This window comes from Trachypithecus francoisi, unplaced genomic scaffold, assembly GCF_009764315.1.
Source record: "Trachypithecus francoisi isolate TF-2019V2 unplaced genomic scaffold, Tfra_2.0 Lachesis_group9, whole genome shotgun sequence".
Taxonomy (NCBI): Eukaryota; Metazoa; Chordata; class Mammalia; order Primates; family Cercopithecidae; genus Trachypithecus; species Trachypithecus francoisi.
Window position 1 is genome coordinate 24,003,211 of NW_022681474.1, and position 17,376 is coordinate 24,020,586.

A 17,376-nucleotide genomic window follows, 5' to 3' on the forward strand; every position below is an offset into this window, starting at 1 on the left:
ATTGCAGTGAGAAAGAAGTTCATAGAAAAGGTTTAAATATATTGCATATTTGAATGTATGCTTTTATTTATATGTTTCCTTGGAGACTAGAAGGGCTTAGCAGTAAGCCCCCTTGTCACAAAAAGTACCTTTAGACAAATTTAATTTAAAAAATTGAATTTCTCTTCATTTTTAGCAAGAGGCATAATAAATCACATGAGTACCTTACTGACAAGATAAAGCTAGATTTGCTTTTGTGGGGAGACCTCTTTACTGATTTTCTGTAGTTTTGAAGCATAGTCTGAGAATTTCTAAATTTCAGAAATTACTTTTGAATGCTTATTTGAAACACATCTCCAAATTAATAAAATTAAGATATTGATTTACATCCCTGAAAATATTTTCCTATCTGTTATAGATTTGGGGAGATGTTAGGTATAAGGAATAGTGTTCCTCCTAGGATGGTTGCTTTCAGAGGGCAGTGTTTATGCTACTCCTGTGGCAGAAAAAAGGGATTTGTATCTCTTACCATTAGGTAAACATAGTAATTTAGGGGGAAACTCTTATGAGTATTAGTTCACAAAAATAAATGACCTAAGAAATTTATCTGCCAAGAAATTTTTAAAACATTGTGTTTAAAAATTACTCTGGGGCTGGGTGTGGTGACTCACACCTGTAATCCCAGTATTTTGGGGGGCTGAAGCGGGCGGATCACCTGAGGTCAAAAGATCGAGACCATCCTGGCCAACATGGTGAAACCCCATCTCTACTAAAAATGCAAAAATTAGCTGGGCGTGGTGGCATGCACCTGTAGTCCCAGCTACTAGGGAGGCTGAGGCAGGATAATCACTTGAACTCGGAAGGCAGAGATTGCAGTGAGCCAAGATAAGGCCACTGCACTCCAGCCTGGGAGACAGAACGAGACTCCATCTCAAACAAACAAACAAACAAAATTACTTTGAAGATGTTATATGTCTTGTTACAGCTATAATCATGGAATAAGATTATTGAAAACTATTTGAGATATATTCTTTAGTTTTATATATGTTAATAAACATTTTAAGACTTAGTGCAGAACATTTATTGATAATAGTAAAAAGTGTATCCTTATCCAGAAGAGGCTTGGCTTCATGCCATGAATATTTAGGAATTACACTGCTTTAGTCATAATAAGTTAAGAATTGCTAACTGCTGATGAACACTGAGCGTGTGCCACACATTGTGTTAAGCAGTTAATAAGCATTAAGTGTTATTCCTTATTATATAGGACAAGAAACTGAGACAGAATTCTCTTAGGTTTTAAGTGATGGAGATACGCATTTTCCCTGGGTCCAGAGCCGTTTAATTAGACAGTTTAACAGGTGTTTGCTGATGAGTGTCTAACACCACACTAGTGTAACGTCAGTTTTACTTTAAGCAAAGAGATCCCTGAACAAATTTGAACCAATAATTTAACTTTTGGCAATAGTGTTTCTTACTAGTATGAAAAGTTAATTTTTCCTTTGGACTAATTTGAAATTGAGAAATCATTTAGTAATTGGGGAAACAAGAAGCTTCTCCCCCCATATAATAAATAACTAGGAAGGAGAAAATGTATACAGTCATCCTTTGGCATCCATGGGGAATTGGTTCCAGGACCACCTGCAAATAAATACCAAAGTCCAAGATGTTCAAGTTTCTGTTATAAAATGTCATAGTATTTTCATATAACCTATGCACATCTTCCTGTGTACTTATTCATTTCCAGATTTCTTATAATATCTAGTATCATGTAAATGCTATGTAAATAGTTGTTATACTATATTGCTTAGGGAATCATGACAGGAAAAAGAGTCTGGGCCGGGCGCGGTGGCTCAAGCCTGTAATCCCAGCACTTTGGGAGGCCGAGACGGGCGGATCACGAGGTCAGGAGATCGAGACCATCCTGGCTAACACAGTGAAACCCCGTCTCTACTAAAATAATACAAAAATCTAGCCGGGCGAGGTGGCGGGCGCCTGTAGTCCCAGCTACTCGGGAGGCTGAGGCAGGAGAATGGCGTAAACCCGGGAGGCGCAGCTTGCAGTGAGCTGAGATCCGGCCACTGCACTCCAGCCCGGGAGAGCGAGACTCCGTCTCAAAAAAAAAAAGTCTGTACACATTCAGTACAGACTCAATTTTTTCCTCCAAATATTTCTATGCAAGGATGGTTGAATCCCCAGATGTGGAATCCCACAAATACAGAAGACAACTATATTATGTATTACATCATCACAAATTGTTTTTCATGATGCTCTTTTTAAAAGATTGACTTTCTTGAATGACAGGTTGATAATTTAGTAATGTCGAAGATGATCTTTGTAAGCACATTAGTTAAACTGTAACATTCACTATAATATTCCCGAGGCTAGGGGCTGTTTCTGACATTCACAACTGTATCCCCACTTCCAACACAGTGCTTTAAACATAGTAAATGTTAAACATCGTTTTTAAAAATGAATGAATACCATTAGTTTTCTCATGAGTGTATGTCATGTGGTTAGTAGTATCCTGTATGATTTTGTACTTGCCCTCTGAGTGTTAATAGCTAAGCTGTAAGACAAATTACTTTATTTGTAGAACTTTGCTTTTTTCTTTTTTCTTTTCTTTCTTTTTTTTTTTTTTTTTTTGAGTTGGAGTCTTGCTCTGTCACCCAGGCTAGAGTGTAGTGGCCCGATCTTGGCTCACTGCAACCTCTTCCTCCCAAGTTCAAGCAATTCCCCTGCCTCAGCCTCCCTAGTAGCTGGGACTACAGGTGCATGCCACCACACCCAGCTAATTTTTGTATTTTTAATAGAGATGGGGTTTCACCATGTTGGCCAGGATGCTCTCCATCTCTTGACCTCATGATCCACCTGCCTCAGCCTAGCAAAATGCTGGGATTACAGATGTGAGCCCCTGGGCCCGGCTATTTTTAGAGCTTTTCATGTAGTATTTATTTTGCCAGTTTATGATGAAAAATATTATTAAGTTGGAAAAGATCATGGAGAGGTTGAATTGTACTTTGAAGTAGGCAGAAAATGAAGGCCAACATTACCTGAAAAGAAAGTAAAGGTCTGTTTGAGGAAAAAGCCTAATAGGAACAGGAAGCTTGTGTTTGTGGCACTGTGAAGGTAATGTTTATAGGGTAGCATGGGTTCATGGAGAGATGAATGGCAGACTGAAGAAATCAGACTGATAAGCTAATAATCTTTTTCTTAAAACAACTATTCTGGCTAATTACCATTATAAAAGAATTTCATTAATGGAAAAGAAAAAATCCTGTCTCATTCAGCTTAGCAATGCTTATATAATGTCTTCTTTGAGTACGTTTAAGTTTCTTAGGAACTCTTTAGTTAGTTGCTCTCTCATTTGATCCTTGGAACAGCCTTGTGAAATAGGATAGCTCCTGTTGATGTTATTTCTCCTTTACAACTAGGATGTAAAGCAGGAGTACAGTCAGGTTCTAATGTTGTGATTCTCTCTTGAAATTATTGGCTAGAAGTATTAGTTTTAATAGTAATCAAAATTCTCTCATGACATGTTCAAATTGTAGCAGAGTACATTTTTTCTGGAAACCGTAGATCAAATTAGAGTAGAAGCCTAGAAAACACCTATAAAATGTTTGATTCAGAGTTTAGATTGTAAAATTTTTATTGTGGATTGAAGTGTGTCCTGATAAATGACCTGTTTTATAGTGACTTGTACAAAATGGAAAATTAGTGTGTTTTTAAAAGTGATTTCTAAGAGTTTTAAGTTTGGGGCTTATAGGTTTTGTTCTTCTTTTGACTGAACTCTTTTCTATGTACGTTCTTTTGAGTTCTGAACAGTTAGGCACAGGGTCTTTTGAAACATCAAAAACAGTTTTGGAAGAGTTGACAATCTGTCCTTTCCTCCTTGCTATTTATCTTCACCACATTACAAAAATTTATGATTTACTAAAGTGAAAGTTGAGAACATCTTTTTCTTCACTAAAACCATCTTGTTATTTTCTCTGAGAAAAGTCTGATATTCATTAACCCATTTATGCCGGAGGTTGCAACTTTTTTTGTGTGAAAAATCAGACCCTGGTGATGACCTTGAGCAGTAGGATATAAATAACTCGTACAAATTTAGGTTCCAGTAATGGAACACGAGGCATAAAGAACTCAAAGTGCAAGGGGTTGATGGTTTAGCTTTCCTGGGGCGTACTATGTCCTTTCAAAGTACAGGTTGAGTAACCTTTATTAAAAATTCTTGAGACCATAGTGTTTAGAATTTCAGATTTTGGGGGGATTTTGCAATACTTGCATTATATATACTTACCAGTTGAACATCCCTAATCTGAAAATCAGAAATCCAAAATGCTGCAATGAGCATGAGAGTCATGGGAGCACTCAAAAAGTTTTGGATTTGGGGGCTATGGTTTTGGTTAAATAATATCCAAGGAATTCCCAGGTATCCCTCCTTTAAAAAACTCTTGCCAACAGTGTTAGCCATAAGGGAATACCAGTTGCTTCCAGAATTAGCAAGCCAAGGTCCTTTGAGTCACAGCCTTGGTCCAGTTTTATCAGTTATATTTCCCTTAGAAAGCCATATAGAAATTAAGTTCTCATATTCTGAGCAGATTTTGCTTTTCGTAATGTTTTATTGCCTTATTTTCTGCACCTTCTGCTTGTTCTCGTTTCGGTGGAATAAAAGAGTAAGGGTAATAATGTCTTATTCATTTGTTGTCTTTCTCTTTTTTTTTTTTTTTTTTTTTTGAGACCTAGTCTTGCTCCGTCACCCAGGCTGGAGTGTGGTGGTACAGTCTCGGCTCACTGCAACCTGTTTCCCATGTTCAAGCAATTCTTGTGCCTCAGCCTCCCAAGTAGCTAGGATTACAGGCATGCGCCACCGTGCCCGGCTAATTTTTGTGTTTTTAATAGAGACGGGGTTTCACCATATTGGGCAGGCTGGTCTCAAACTCCTGACCTCATGCGCCCACCTTGGCCTCTCAAAGTGCTGGGATTACAGGCTTGAGCCACCACACGCAGCCATCTTTCTCAAAAATGAATGGTTCAAGATAGTGAGCTAAGTGTAACTTAATAAGTTTTATGCTCCTATGTAAGTCATAATGTATTTATGCTCATATATCAACTAAATTATCATATTTAAAATTGTGATTTCCACATGAAAACAGGATTCAAATGTTTTTGGCAGACTCTTCCCGTCTAATGAATGACCTAGGCCTAGAGCGGTGGCTCACGTCTGTAATCTCAGCACTTTGGGAGGTCGAGGCAGGCAGATCACTTGAGGTCAGGAGTTCCAGACCAGCCTGGCTAATGTGGTGAAACCCTGTTTCTACTAAAAATACAAAAATTAGCTAGGCGTGGCGGCGTGCACCTGTAGTCCCAGCTATTTGGGAGGCTGAGGTGGGAGGATCACTTGAACCCAGGAGGCAGAGGTTACAGTGAGCTGAGATTGTGCCACTGCACTCCATCCTGGGCTACAGAGTGAGACTTTGTCTCAAAAAAAAACCCCGAAAATCTAAAGCGTATTAGTGTATCATGTTGCGAATCATACTTTCTCCCATTAATGAAGCCTTATATTCTCAGACACTTGTTATACAGATTCATTTGTAAGCCCTTATGTCTTTCCCTCACTCTGTAAAAACACACAGATACATTCCACACACTCCCATTAAGATTTATGAGAATTCTGTCACATTTGGTTCTCCCCCTCACATCCCAATTATTAGCTTATAATTTTTGTTTTTGAAGTTCTAGTTGGCCTACTTTACTTAACTACACTTTTAGGTGAATTTCCCTCCATTTTTCTGGCCTATTTCTTTTTTTACCCTTGAGTCACTGACAATTTATTCACTGAATTCATTTTTCCTTCCTCTCAACAGAAATTTCCATGCAGTATCGGCATGATGGAGCTTGCCCAACAACTAGTAAGTTGTCTAACTGGGTTGATAACCCGAGCCTTTTGTCTCCTCTAGTGCTCTTTCTAGTATGTTATGCCATCTGGGGACCTCTCAATTTAAATTTTCCAAAATGCAAGTTTTTCTTAATTGAACAGATATTTTTTCTCCTGCAGAGATAATATACTGCTTTGTCTTGTTATGGGCCCATATTACAATCAAATTGTGTATAAATTTTAATTATTGTTGGTCCTTTATTATGGTGCTTTTATTGCAGAATTGTAACTTCACCTCTTTCTTGAAATAATGTGTGTTTTTTTAACATTTTGTTTTCTATTCTTAATATAATGTTTCAATATTTGTATATTTGCACTAGGTGGCTTTCTTGATTAGTCTTCTACATGTGTTGAGGCTTTCTTATACTGAAGTCTAGGAGATGAGAATATTTGATAGGGTTAGATGATATAATGAGGTTTTTCTTTATGATAAATATTGTTAAGTGTGCCCTAAGGCAGATTTACCTATATAGAATTGCATCCTATAGTGACTCGCTTTTAGCAAGACATTACATTGACATAAATGTCTTTTAAAAAGTGATTTGAAATACATATTTATTACTAAGGAAATTATTGTCATTATGGCAATATATCTAACATATCTCAATTTAGTTGGTAATGTGTTGGCAAGTGGAATACAATATTTAAAAATTTATACCATGTAAAAATGGAGCCAAGCTTGCAGTTTTAATGATTCAAACAATGATACATGATAGACTTACTGAAATTTTATTATACTGATTCAGTCTATGGCTATGTATTTCTTTTGTGTGTTTGAGAATGATCTTAACCTGAAGTCCTTTTTTCCTTACTTAAAAGCGTTCTCAGAGTTGCTGAATGCAATACACAATGGTAAGTTTTATTAGAATCTTCTCTAGTGGTTCGTTTATCACAAAGGTTGCCTTTTGTAGAGAATCTCGATTGAAAGCTGGCATGTTCTATTGATTAGATGAAATCCAGTGCTGCAGTGAGTCAATTATTCAGCACCTTAGTGAAAAATTTTTGTAGATTGCCAATAAGAGGATGATAGGTCAATATGGTTCATCAGTTTGGCTTTTATTGTTTCTTTTTAAGGCAAAATGATAATAGTGTTTAAAGTTTCTGAAGGTCTTTTTATTTTTACAAATGGTTTTTCTAGTTCTTTTGAGATCTCTCTTGCCAGTGCAGGTAATTACTGGTACCTACGTGAAGAATTTGCTTGGAATATGAATTTTATTTTTTAGGGTTTGGGTTTATTAATATATAGGACACTTTAATTATTTTACCCCATATTCCATATAGCGAATAAATGGAAGATAGTATTTTAAATTATATCTGGTTTGGTACGAGGTTTTTTACAATGGAGTTGTATCGTTTGCTGCATTGGGTTCTGAAATCAGCATATAAGGCAAATACTGTCTTTGTAATGTAATTATAATGAAGATTATTCTTGCAAAAAATGTTTGAAAGTTTCTTAAGTTTCCTCAGAGAACCTTCCATGATCCTTTGATGTTCAAAAATTCTCGTTTTGAGGGTAGTGTCAACTTTGTTGATTTTCTTTTTCATTTATTAACCGATCTCATTTATTCGAGACTGTTTATGTTCAAGACTCATTTGTTCATATTGCTTGATTCCAAGCAGTTTTTCAATACATTTTTCATTAACTTCATGAAATCTTGCATATTTTGCTAATGTGGTTTAATTTGCAGTCAGTATGTGTTGCGTTTGGATTTTATTGTCAAATGTTTACAGTATCTACAGCCAACAAGAGACTAATGGCATAATGAGCAGACATAGACACTCTTGTTGCTTTAAGGGTGGGCGCTGTTAGGATGGAAGGCTTATCTTATAAGTTATTTTTTATTAATTAGTAGATTGATTCATAATTCTTGCCTCCCTATGCAACCTGTGCCTGCGGAAGCTTAGATAATGAATACTCTTGATAACAAGGAGTCCCTCAACACTAGGTATCTACAGGGAAAAGTGATTGGCAGCATCCTTGAAAATAAAATAAACTTGTTACTGTTCTTTGGTAGAGAAGTATAAAAACTGAAGTTGTTTAACATCATCTTCAGTTTGCATAAGTAAATTTAGAATTATTCTTTTATTCTTTAATCCTGAACATCTTTAGAAAATAAACTTGGGATTAAAAGAAAGTAGACATCATGGGACCAATGTAATGGATTTATATTTTTCATTGCAAGTGCAAGTGTAGGATTGACACCTAGTGAATGATGTTTATCCTGTGGGTGATTGAGGGAGAGTCTCTTGCACTTCGTTGGAAAAATTTGTACTGTATTTTCTCTTTTTTCTCCCCCAACAGTTAGCTTTTCTTTCTCTTTTATTTTCTTTTGAAATTTTTTGTGTTTGGGTTTTTTTTTTTTTTCTTTTGAGACGGAGTTTTGCTCTTGTTGCCTGGGTTGGAGTGCAATAGCTCACTGCAACGTCCGCCTCCTGGGTTCTCCCGGGTGGACTCCCAAAGTGCTGGGATTACAGGCGTGAGCCATGACGCCCAGCCATACCCTTTTCTAGTTACTTAAGATGGATAGTTGGATTATTGATTGGAATCTTTTATCTTTATGAACATAGTCCTTTACAGCTATATATTTTTAGTTTTTTTTTTCTAAGTTTTTATTTTTTATTTTTAGAAGCAAAATCTTGCTTTCTTACCAAGGCTGGCGTGCAGTGGCATGATCATAGGTCATTGCAACCTTCAACTCCTGGGCTCAAGTGATCCTCCCACCTCAGTCCCCTGAGTAAGTGGGACTACAGGCGTGTGCCACCATGCCTGGCTAATACATTTCTTTCTGAGATTATATCTGCCTTTTATGATTTCTTTGATTAGTCCTTGACTGTTGTTCTCACAGTATTTTCTCCTTGACTCTTTTACATACTCCCTTGGAAAAATCTGCATACCTACAGCTTCAAGTATCTCCTGTGCTTATTAGCTTTCCAAATCTATGCCTCCAATTTAGACTTTTCTCCTGAGTTGCAGATTTATATTTCCAAAAACCAAAGAAGCTTCATTTCCGTATGGTACTCAACCACCTCAGCCAGACTTATGCTAGGAAGTTAACCTCAACTCTGCCCTCTCATTTTCCTAGTCATCTTTTTTTAGAAAAGCTTTTTTCTATTATTGATCAGTTTAACTTCCTTTTCTTTTGTATTTCCACTGCCCACTTGGTTATGTCCTACATTGTCATCTGAACTGTTTCAGCAAACTCCTAACATTCGTTCCATTATCCAGTCCCTTTTCTAGATGCTACTGGAATTAATGGTCAATCTAAAGTGCAAATCAGACCATGTCAAACTGTCTTACTTAGAGAATTTTCTGGGACTAATGGGATAAAATTTATACGTCTTCACATGGCATGTGGAGTTTTTCTTCATCTCGTTGTAATCTGACTCTCCAGTGTCATCCCTTCTTCTCCCCATCTTTACGTTGCATCAATAGAAGCTACTTGTAGTTTCCTGATATATTATACTATTATATGCAACATCTCTGATGTAGACCTTGTTTGTATCTGTTGATGTGGACTTCCAACTTTATCTAGTAAAAGTAGTCATTAAAACTAAGTGTAGTTTTATTTACTTCCTGCAAAGTTTTTTTCTTTTTCAGACTCTTTGATAGAATTAACCCTTTCTGGTCGGGTGCAGTGGCTCACACCTGTAATCCCAGCACTTTGGGAGGCCGAGGTGGGTGGATCACCTGTGGTCGGGAGTTCGAGACCAGCCTGATCAACATGGAGAAACCCTGTCTCTACTAAAAATACAAAATTAGCTAGGCATGGTGGCGCATGCCTGTAATCCCAGCTACTCAAGAGCCTGAGGCAGGAGAATTGCTTGAACCCGGGAGGCGGAGGTTGCGGTGAGCCGAGATCACGCCATTGCACTCCAGCCTGGGCAACAAAAGCGAAACTCCGTCTCAAAAGAAAAAAAAAGAATTAACCCTTTCTTTTTTCAATATTTTTGGGTTCTGGTATGTGATGTTCTAATACTTCCTCCGATTGATTTCTACTCTTTCTCTAGACACATATTTTTGTTTCTGTGAAATATATCTTAGTCATATTTATCTCACATTTGTGAAACTTCAAAAAAAAATCTTTCATTAGACAGTTGAAACTCTGAATTATTTTCATCATTTATTCTGGCAACTGATGCATTTCAAAATGTTTTAAATAGAACTTTATAAAACTAAAATTTATTACTTCACAAAACTTATTCTGGAAAAATTAATACAAGTGTAATGACCAAGAAAATATTATTATTATTATTTTTGAGACAGAGTCACTCTGTTGCCAGGCTGGAGTGCAATGGGGCAATCTCAGCTCACTGCAATCTCTGCCTCCTGGGTTCAAGCGATTCTCCTGCCTCAGCCTTCCGAGTAGCTGGGATTACAGGTGCCCACCACCACGCCTGGCTAATTTTTGTATTTTTAGTAGAGATGGGGTTTCACCATGTTGGCCAGGCTGGTCTCAAACTCCTAGCTGCAAGTGTTCTGCAAGTGATCCATCTCGGCCTCCCAAAGTGCTGGGATTACAGGCATAAGCCACCGTGCCCAGCCTCTTTGGCTACTTTAAACCAACATTTCAAAATAATATTAAAAGTGAGAAAGGCCAAAACAAATGTATGAAACAACTCTATTTAGTAAAGAACCAAGTTACTATACTAAAAGAGACAAGACAGTCTAATACAAAGTTAATTCCCAAAGAAAATGAACATATTCCCAAGAATATATATGGAACTTATTCTAGGACAATGTAGCAATTAACAGTTGTTTTCATTCATTCAACAGTTATGGCAAGCCTATTAGATGATTAGCTAAATACTGACAAAATAAGATGAATAAAAGCCAACTTCGATCCTAAATGAGTTTATAGTCCAGTCAGGGCAAAAAAAAGGCTCGTAAATAAATTATTAAAGAATCTGGCAAACACTAGAGCAAAATCATCCCTGAGACATGACAATGAAAACTAGGAGGATGATATGCTAGTTTTCAACTGGACTATAAAACTAAACTATAATCTTTTAATACATACTACTTGTTTCATCATTTTTACAAGCATTTAAAATACTTCTATTAAGTGAACTAGAGAAATTAAAATTAAAATTTATTAAGATCATGAAATCTCTTAGGCTGCGTCATTCCAAGGCACCACCACAAAACCAAACATGAAATACAAGGGGCCAGGCTTGGTGGCTCAAGCCTGTAATCCCAGCACTTGGGGAGGCCGAGACGGGCGGATCACAAGGTCAGGAGATCGAGACCATCCTGGCCAACACGGTGAAACCCTGTCTCTACTAAAAAATACAAAAAACTAGCCGGGCGACGTGCTGGGCGCCTGTAGTCCCAGCTACTCGGGAGGCTAAGGCAGGAGAATGGCGTAAACCCAGGAGGGCGGGGCTTGCAGTGAGCTGAGATCCGGCCACTGCACTCCAGCCTGGGCGGCAGAGCGAGACTCTGTCTCAAAAAATAAATAAATAAATAAAAAAGAAATACAAGGCACTTTCTTTTATGGGCATCTGTTTAATTCTCCATATAGTATTCTTTAAGATATTTAAATAACTACTTTTTACCCTTTTCAAACTGCCTTAAAAGTTTCTGGAATTTCCTTTACATAATGTATCTTTGCATACCTTTAAATATATCTTTACATATATAATATACTTTTCGTAACTTTTTCCTTTTTCCTCTGTTGAGACAATAATTTTAATATTATTTCTTCCATTTTTAATTTCCTAAATTTCTCTGATTGTATGCAATTTATCCTAGTGTACCTAAATTGGTTTTTGAAATTGGTAAGGTGTTTTCCTAAAGTACTTTTCTTTGTATCAATATTATCCTTAATTCCTTACCTGAAAACACCCAATTTCAAAAGTTTATGAAGTTATTTCACATACCCAAAAGAACCACCTTAAGTCCTAAGATCCTCTCTGAGAAAGAACAAATCAAGACATATGCTTTAATCTCAATATCTATGACTGTTAATATATAATATTTCCTTGGGGTCGTGCATGGTAGCTTATGCCTGCAATCCCAGCACTTTGGGAGGCCGAGGTGGGCAGATCACTTGAGCTTAGGAGTTTGAGACCAGCCTGGTCAACATGACGAAACCTCTTGTCTGCTAAAAATACAAAAATTAGCCAGGCATGATGGCACATGCCTGTAATCCCTGCTACTTGGGAGGCTGAGGGGGGAGAATCGCTTGAACCCAGGAGGCGGAGGTTGCAGTGAGGTGAGATCGCACCACTGCATTCCAGCCTAGGCGACAGAACAAGACTCTGCCTAAAAAATAAATGAATGAATAAATAAATAAATACATAAAGTACTAAAGAGCTTATTTAGGTCAGTTTTCACAGCAGTATATTGCTAATTGAGTTCCACGTCCCATTTAGTGCACTTTTAAATTCCCTTTAATTATGATGCTTCTGGTTGGAGACAGCTGTGCTCACTAAACAAATAGGGTTTGTTGGAGGAGGTAATGTTAACCAATTATTCATATATATGTGCTTTATGATGAGTATACATATAAATGCCAATTGATTTTAGAGGTGAACAGTCTCCCTCAAGAACAGGGTTCTACGTAGGCTTGTCAGACTAGTTTATAAGAAACTGAATCTTTGTCCTTCATATGTGTCCCTTTTTTATTTCAGGGAAGCATTAAGTGGATAGGATTCCATGAAGTGGGATGAGTAATACTCATATAATTGTTCCAAAGCCAGTATCATTTGAGATTCACTATGTGTAATGAGATATTACTGATGGGGGATGAGTTGTCACTGTGAGCAGTATGGAGATTGAGAATCTACTCATTCTAAATCTAATTTCCTTTTAATCACAACAGTCATTTTTTCTTCTTATGAGTTAGTGTGTTCTTTATGCTTATACAGTAAATTGTCACATCCTAGGATATATCAAGTGCTACTAAGTTTGTTTCAATACACGCAAACTGAATCACTTGGTAAGGGATGATGAGGTTAAAAAAGGGGAAGGGAACTAGGCCTTGGGCATAGTAAAGAGCTGCAAAGCACATTGATTGTACGTGGTTGAAATGAAATTCTAAAGAAAAGGCACCTGATGGGTAGTAAACCTAGACCTTAGAATTGCTGTCTTGAATCAGAAAAATGGTAAGGAGCTACGATGAGTTTGTGGGAGACAGAACACATGATGAAATGATATGAAGTCTTATGGGCAGGGCTGTGATTATGCCTGTGTAGGAAAGAATTGGACTAATATAACACAGCCTTGATAATAAGATAGTATAAGACTTACACTATAGATAAGACTTTCCGTTTCAAAGTATCCAGGCTACTTTGTTGCTCTTGGTTCCTTAAAGATAGGCTTCAAAGACTCTTAAGGGATAAACACATTGGGCTGGTGAGTCCCCCACTGGGGAGAAAAAGTAGTTTTCACATTTGGCTGGTGAGTCCACCACTGGGGAGAAAAAGTAGTTTCCAGTATCCAGGTTAACTTTTACAATGCAAAATGAATCTACACTGTTTCATTGAAGCTACGAGAGGGGTGGAACCTGAAAAGTTCCAATTGAGTGAGGGAAGCAGTGCAAATGGGAATGAGTTATATAATGATTACTTTTATGTTAAATGGTAATGCCATTAGTACTGGCTTTATTTGGAGCACTGCTGTTTTTTAAATTTACATAGGTTTCATGGGGATTTTAACCCCGATGATCCACCCCCACACTGCACCCCTGCCCCCATCATAATATCTTCAGTTTTTCAACTTGTCTATCATGGTTGTTTTTAGGAAGTAGTGATTAAAAAGCTGAAATTAAAGTGTGTCTTTTCTTTAGACAGAGATGACAGTTCTGCACTAACAAAGCAAGAACTTAAATTCATAGGTATGTACCAAACTCCAGCATGGTTCTAAACATAATAGTGTTAAATTAATCCTATTGTAGCTTGGAAACCTTCTCATACAGAGCAATATTAGCAGTATGTACTCATTAAAAAAATGATGCCTGAAAGGAATTATCTTTAACCTTGGATGGTAGGTGGGATGAACTATAAGTTCTTATCGTTGTACTTATTTGGATTTGTCATGTTGCTTAAGTCATGGTAGATAGATCTTAGAATTCCTAAAACTTTACTTGTAAGGGCCTAGGCTCCTAGATCTGATTTTGTAAGGACCACTTTCTACACCTGTATCCCTTCTCTCACTGAGATCAGGAAGAATATTAGACCACATTTCATGTTTTATAATCATGATAATTCTCTGATTCTTTAACATAAATCTCAAATACTCTGGATCAGTTCAGGGAGAACATGTGTATTCTGATCTACAGAATGAAATCTACTACTCTTAACCACTTGAGGTATGCATCCGCTCATTTCTCTCCCCTAAAATCCTCATTTTTAACATGTTGATAAAGCTAATTTTATAGGCTGTATCTTCAATATGGCGCTTTCCTTCTTGAGACTGTCTTAGTTTTTTATCATTTGACAAGAATATATTACGTTCTTTCTTTATGTCTATATGTAAGGTCCTGGTTAGTTGCTTTGGGGAAATAACTATACTGCAAAAGATAAATATGTGGCATATGAGTCCTCCCCTTGAGAACATACACTCTAAAAAGAAAAGAAATATATATATATATATCTTTTATATATATATACACACATATATATAATGTAAAAAAATATATATGTATACACACACATATATATGTAATAATTTCAAGGGATGTACTTATAAGAAATATAAAAGTATGTACTTACAAGAAATCTAAAATAAATATATAAGTAATAATTTCAAGGGATGTACTTACAAGAAATACAAAAGTATGTACTTATAAGAAATCTAAAATAATATATAAGTAATAATTTCAAGGGATGTACTTATAACTTCTTTAATGGTCAGGAGGAGTTCAAGGCTTTCAGGGAAAGTTGCTTTCAGCTGAGGGAATGAGCTATCCAGGTAATGTAACATTTGACCTGATGCTTAAAGAATATGTAAAATTTCGTTACTTGGAGATATAGGGATCAGAGCTAGATTCTTAGTCTGAGCTATATATAGTTAGCATGAGCAATGGCATAGAATGAGAATACACAGGCTGTGTAAACTAATATATGTAGTATGTGTGTTTTTTATATATATACACATTTTTTTTTTCTTGGCATGTTTTACCTCCAAGATACTGATATTTGACATGAAAAATAACAACATTAGCTATTAGTCCAAGGAATTGAAAGCAGTTGGTGTTAGTTGGAAAAAAGATAATCAAACCTGTACTTTAGGAAGTTTCAACTGGTGGGTAGCATGTAAAAAGATGGAAAAGAGCTAACGCTGAAACAGAGTAACCCAATGGTTTTTTGTTATAATCTAACCAAATGTATTGATGGCCTGAATGAGGATCCTGGAAGTCACACTGATGAGATGTGTATTACCCAAGAAGAACTGGTGATGACAGAAGCTGGAAAGGACGGGTATTCATTTACTAACACAGTATTTAGGTAGAGATGTTTAGCACAGAGCTTGGGCACCAAAGAGAATTGAAAGCCGCTTAGGAAGTAGTAACTGAAACTCTGAGACTGGTATAGGCTGAGAAATGTGGATAGAGAAGACAGAGAAAGAGGTTGAATCAGGTTTATTGTAAGATAAATACAATACTATTAAGATTTCTTACATCTTAATAGTAGAAAGGAAATCTTAATAGTAGAAAGGAGATTAAGATTCAAGGAGTGATATATCATAGAATCTGGAACAGATGGGAAGAGATCAAGTGAACATGTAGAAAAATTAAGTTTGAAGGAAGACAGGGAATCACTGTGGAAACATTCACTGTCAGAAAACCCCCGACCAAACCGAATGAGTTTTCTAAAACCTTCATAATTTGAATTACTGAATTTTTAAATTATTATAAATTTTAAAAATAGATTTTCCCCCAAAAGAACTGATTCTTTCAGGTATGTGTAGTAACTTGAATGTGTTTACAAAAGCGTTTTCTCTTTAGTGTACTTCAGAATAGGGCTTTAATGATTAAATAAGAGTATTAAATAATACTTAAATATGCAAAGGTTATGCATCTCAGCTAGTTACTTTATTTTAAATTCTCAATATCGCCTGAGAAGTGATCTCTTTCCTCTCCTCTTGTATTTTTTGTCCGAAATACCTCTATCCTGGAGTTACTGTTTGTGCCTGCCTATGTGTCATTTTCTCTGCCTGTTCCTTACTATTACATAAATCACCAAGTGCTGCCTTCTGGACATTTTTTCTTTTTCTTTTTTTTTTTTTTTTGAGACGAAGTCTCGCTCTGTTGCCCGGACTGGAGTGCAGTGGCCGGATCTCAGCTCACTGCAAGCTCCGCCTCCCGGGTTTACGCCATTCTCCTGCCTCAGCCTCCTGAGTAGCTGAGACTACAGGTGCCCGCCACCTCGCCCGGCTAGTTTTTTGTATTTTTTTAGTAGAGACGGGGTTTCACAGTGTTAGCCAGGATGGTCTCGATCTCCTGACCTCGTGATCCGCCCGTCTCGGCCTCCCAAAGTGCTGGGATTACAGGCTTGAGCCACCGCGCCCGGCCCTGGACATTTTTTCTAATTTATTAATTTGAGGCTTTCTAGACATGACTTTTATGTTTAATTTTTCTTCATTGTTTTCAAAACTCATCTTTTCTTTGATGTTGGTTCAGGTGCTTATCATTTCTTGCACAGGTTATTCTACTATCCTCTTTTTTCTTTTGTCAGTATACCTAGAGTTCATCAAATGGGCTTACTCAAGCCAGAATCTCAGAAATGATGGTAGGGAAGAATGTCGTTTAATTATCTGTGATTAAAAAAAAAAATAACTGCCAAGAATGCCAAATGTTGCTTGTCTTCTTCTTCCTTATGGTACTCTTCTTGGGAAAACAAATTATAATTGGAAAGTGCTTGCTTAGTGAATCGGACATCAGAAAAAAGGCAGTTTGATCATGTTTAAATATTATAATCTTGATAATACTTTTTTTCACTCTTATAATGTATTTGACTACTTTGCAGCTTCCTTGCACATTAACTTCTGGTCCTGCATTTGTAGAAACTATGTCCCAATCACCTTCATTAAACCTGGAGTTGTAGACCATGTCCTCGGTGGGCTGTTTCTATAGATGGCTGATATACTTGTTTCACACTCAGAGGGTCATTTTATTTCAGGATCTCTTGATATATATATGGATATATATCTCTGGATATATGTATGTGTCCATTCCTACCAGAGTAGCATATTTATATAATAACAGCTGGGTATTTGGAATTTTGCTTCTCATACTTTTTTCCATCATGCATGCATTAGTAACAACTAATATTTTTGTTTCAAAGGTGTATTTGAAAGCTTACAGCTTTGGCTTAGGAAACCAAAAAGCTTTATTTCATGTTGCCAATAATAGAAAATCTGATTTTCCACCCAGATTAGGTCTTTTATAGAACTATAGAGAGAAAACAAATCAGCATAATAGACATGAGACATGACGGAAGATAGTAGTAATTTG

General features: G+C 36.7%; 1 protein-coding gene across 4 annotated transcripts in view; it reads left to right on the plus strand.

Annotated features, from left to right (window-relative positions):
• The window catches only part of LOC117082658 (protein AF-10), a 221,636-nt gene that overhangs the window by 150,139 nt on the left and 54,121 nt on the right, over positions 1-17,376 (plus strand). For 3 of the 4 annotated variants that reach the window (XM_033209554.1, XM_033209555.1, XM_033209557.1), the window contains 3 exons: positions 5,847-5,891; positions 6,737-6,769; positions 13,708-13,755. In XM_033209554.1, coding sequence (XP_033065445.1) covers positions 5,847-5,891; positions 6,737-6,769; positions 13,708-13,755 — 126 coding nt within the window. The remainder of the gene's footprint in view (positions 1-5,846; positions 5,892-6,736; positions 6,770-13,707; positions 13,756-17,376) is intronic. The other variant, XM_033209556.1, reaches the window with a different exon arrangement.